Genomic DNA, 4,095 nt, shown 5'->3' on the forward strand with positions numbered 1-4,095 from the left:
TCATAATGCTCCACTCTCTCCCCGCCCAGACTATCCCACCTCCAGCCTCTCCGCCCCGGCCTCGGCCTCTGCTGTTTCTTCCTGTGGATTTCCCAGATTTCGGCTCTGATGTCACCCGTCTGAGAGGCCCGCAGCGGCCCCCGGCCTGTCCGGCTCCCTCACACGCTCCCAGCACACCCTGGCCGCCCCCACTTGGTGCTTCTCCTGAGCCCTGGGCAGAACCGCGGTGCCTCGCGCTGTCCGCCATCCCCGCGCAGCCCCACCGCAGGCCCGTCCGAGTGCGCAGGGAATGGAAGGCCCAAGGAGCCATCTGGAGGTCGACACAGAAGCCACAGGTCCGAGGGTGGGGCTACTCCAGGGGTCAGAGTCCCTGAGCCCCTGCTGGCAGGGGTCTGTGCAGGCCACAGGACCTGGGGATTGTCACCTGTCCCTTCCTCCCACAAGTGTTTCTGGAGTATCCCTGTGCTCCAGGCAGTACACACGGATGCCTGCAGGGGGAGGGGCCGAGACGACCTATCTGGGTCCCGCGTCCAGGAATAGATCCACGGAGGCTGGAGCCTCAGTCCCTCCAGGGGGACACTAAGGCCCAGAGAGGTCCAGGGCCCTACCCAAGGTCACACAGCAAGTCAGGGACAAAGGTGGAGAGAAGGAGCTAGGGAAGTGACCTTGGGGGTGCATCTGTCCCCACAGAGTTAAGAAGAATGGGGTGGTCTGCCTGCCCCCAGCCCCGGGGCGACCGGGCTCTGGTGCCCTCACACCAGGGAGGGCTGTGACAGCCAGTCAGAGCACAGCAAGCCCGGGCCATTGGATTGGTGCAGAGGGGGAGACAGGAAGCAACATGAGACCTCACCGAGCCCCGCACAATGGCCTAGCCAGGGCCGTGGGTGTCCAGCTGTCCCAGGCCACCTTCCCTGTCACGCGGAGAAGGCTGAGCACACAGAGAAACCAACACGGCAGCCCAGCAAGGACAGCCCAACCCAGACAGAGCCAGCCAGACAGACAGACGGACGGAGAGACGGGACAGCCAGGCCCGGGTCCCGGCTGGCCCGAAGCGGCTGCTCCACGGGACTTCCTGGCTCCTGGAGGAAACTCTCTCTGGACCTTGCGTTTCTCCTACTTGCCACTGAGGCCCTGACCGGTGCACAAGCTTGTGCTCACGTGTGTAGCTGGGTGTCCGCTGCAGGCTGCCTGTGCACACGGGTACCTGCAGCGGGGGCCAGCCACGCCTCGCCTCATGTCTTTGCTCCCAAGTTGTGCCAAGACCCTGGCCAGGGCCAACACCTGCCTTCTGCCTCGGCATGGGCTCCTGTCTAAGCCACCCTCCAAGAGCTGGACCCGCCTCCAGCCTCTGCTCATGAGTGCTACCAACGCCCAGGACCGACCGACCCTGACTCCTCCTGTTCTGTCACCTTCAGCCCAACCTCCACAGTGTGCCTGAAGCTGTGACCGCAGCCCTTGTGTCTCGGCTTTAATGCTGCCTCTTCTAGGAAGCCTGCCTTTACTGCCCAGGTGGCCTTGCTGCCCTCTCCAGATGGCACGATCTCTCTGGGAATGGCCTGCCCAGGCGGGCCAGAGCCATCGGAGTCCATTTCCCTAAGGCCCAGCCATTCCAGCCTCTGGAGCTGCCCTTGGCCCCTGCCCTTGGTGCAGTCCACTTCCTGTGTCAAGAGGAAGGGCGGTGGTCCCATCAACAGAACCACCTCTTTTCCAGTGAGAAGCAGGATAAGGGGCAGAACAGAGGTAGCCCCGAAGGGCCCCTTAGTTCCTGGTCACGGCTTCAGGGGATGGAGCCTCCTGTGATCCCAACAGGCGGTGAAGCCGAGCTCCGGGACCAGGCAGACCCACCTTCCTTTTTCAGCTGGGGCTGGGGGCCCACGCCTCTGGGCAGGGCTGAAAGCAGGTGCCCCATCCCACCGGGACAGAGTGGGGAGGGACGGGCAGGTGAGCTCACTCCCTCCTCCCCCGAGAGGCCACTTCCCTGGCCAGGAGGGCCTGTCCCATGTGTAGAAGAGGCAGCAGCCGGTCAGGGCAAAAGGCACTAATGGCGGCAGGTGTGCAGGTGAGGCAGGGACGCAGGAGAGGGCAGGGTGGCCTAGAGGGAGGAAGGCACTGGGGGTTCCCTCGGCTGAGTAGTCCCCCTTCACTCGGTCCTCCATCTGTGCACCCACCTCCATCATCTACCCTGCTGCATTTACTCGCCCACCATCGTGTCATCCTGAACCCAACGGCCCGTCCACCATCCCTCCCCTTCACCAGCCATAACCAATAAGGCATCACCTGTTGGTCTCCTGCCAGCCACAGGTCACCCATCCGTCTTCCCTCCTCCCTCCCCGGGGCTTCCTCCCACCTCAAGCCATCGATTCACAGCCCATCACTAATCAATTCACCATCCGCCCCACCACCGATAAACCCACTGTCCATCGCTCACCCGCTTACTCTCTACCGTCCCATCACCCACAGATCCATCGTCCACCCACTTGCCAGCATCCATCCCCATGGGCATCACGCAGGGCCGAGTACCCCCTCTCGGTTAAACAGAACCCTCCCTCCAACACCCTGTCGTCCCAGCCACCCATCCTATACTCATTCAGTCTGTCCAGCCATTTATCCGACCCCTGTTCTTCTGTGCATCTTCCATTCTCCTTCATCCAACTGTGTCTGCCGTCTGTCACCCGCCCTCCTCTTCTACCGTCCTCTGGTCAAACATCCGCCACCTGTGACCACACACTTACCTGCCACCGTCTACAATCCAACCAGGCCAGGAGGCAGGAGGGCCCCCCACGCTTGAAGAGTGGACGCCCAGCCCCGCCAGGTGGGCAGATTGGGTGCTGCCCCAGCCTCCCAGGGAAGAAGGGGAGCCTTCTTCACCTCCCTCCCCCAAACACACCCAGTCATGGGCCAGGTGGGTCCTGACAAACCCTGCTTCCTGGGCTCTCAAGGCCCTGGGTCCTGGAGGGCTGAGTGTGGACGGGCAGCGAGGCCCAGCACGTGCCTCCAAGGGGCCTGAAGACTGCCCAGGCGGGTCTGGAGGTAAATGTGTAACTGTCAGGGCGGTTCCCACCCCACCCCGCCCGGTCACGTGGGCTCCGTGGAGCAAAGTCCTGGCTGGAGGCTCGGGGGCAGGCGAGATGCGCGCGCTGGGCCGGGTCCTGCTGTGGCTGCAGCTCTGCGGTAAGCGGGGCGCGCTGACGGGGCCGGCCCGGCAGCGGGGCGGCCCAGGCCGGGCGGACCGCAGGCCGAGGGCCCTCTGGACCCAGGTCAAGGTTCCCCGAGAGGTGGGCGGCCGGGGTCCGCCGGCGCGCGAGAGGCGAGGAGCCGGGGACCAGACCCTCCGCGGGCGCCGCGCTCCTGCCCTCGGGCGCCGTCCAGGTCCCCGCGGCCGCGCGCGGGAGGCGGCCGGCTCCGCCGCGTGCCTCAGTTTCCCGGTCCCGAGGGCGCCGCCGACCCTCCCCCATCGCACCGGCCCAGTGCGTGTCTTCGGCGCCGGCCCCCGACGCTCCGGAGCCCTGAACACCGCAGCCGCGCCCGTCCCCGCCCCGCTCTCCGAAGCCCCTCGCGGCCCCTGCAGGACACAGCGCCCGTGCAGAGCCCTCCCGGCCGCTCCCTGCCGACCCCAGACCCTTCCACTTGGCGGAGGCCTCTGCTTCCGCATTCACCTCCGTCCTCGGTTGTCCTTGTCCTTGCCTGCCCGGCTCCTCTGCTCCGGCGCCTGGCAACACTGGGGCGGGGCGACGAGGCGATCTCGGCGGGCGTCGTGGAGGAGGCGCGTTTGGGCTCTGCGATGCTGGAGCTCGTCAGAGAGCGCGGGCGGGGCTCCCGCGGGTCTGGTCTCACCCGGGAGGGGTGAGGGCCTGGTCTGGGCCACCGGGGGGACCCCTTCTGCACCCAGCTGTGTGACATGCGCCGGCCACCGTGCCTCTCTGGGGGAGGTCGTCCTCCCCAGGGGACGGGGCATCTGGGTGCGTACCCAGATGCCGCGGGCCCGGGCACCAGTCAGCGCCCCCATCCCCAGTGCTGACCCGGGCCGCCTACAAAATCTGGGTCCCCAATACCGACTTTGATGCTGCCGAAAACTGGAGCCAGAACCGGACCCCG

General features: G+C 66.2%; 1 protein-coding gene across 1 annotated transcript in view; it reads left to right on the forward strand.

The window, feature by feature from the left end:
- Positions 1–3,078: 3,078 nt before the first annotated feature.
- Positions 3,079–4,095, forward strand: part of AMN (amnion associated transmembrane protein) — a 10,816-nt gene continuing 9,799 nt past the window's right edge. Inside the window, exons 1-2 of the mRNA XM_039884364.1 lie at positions 3,079–3,171; positions 4,013–4,095. Of these exons, the coding sequence (XP_039740298.1) occupies positions 3,129–3,171; positions 4,013–4,095 (126 nt within the window). The 5' untranslated portion in view covers positions 3,079–3,128. The remainder of the gene's footprint in view (positions 3,172–4,012) is intronic.

Source organism: Pteropus medius, unplaced genomic scaffold (genome assembly GCF_902729225.1).
Source record: "Pteropus medius unplaced genomic scaffold, Ma_sr-lr_union100, whole genome shotgun sequence".
Classification (NCBI taxonomy): Eukaryota; Metazoa; Chordata; class Mammalia; order Chiroptera; family Pteropodidae; genus Pteropus; species Pteropus medius.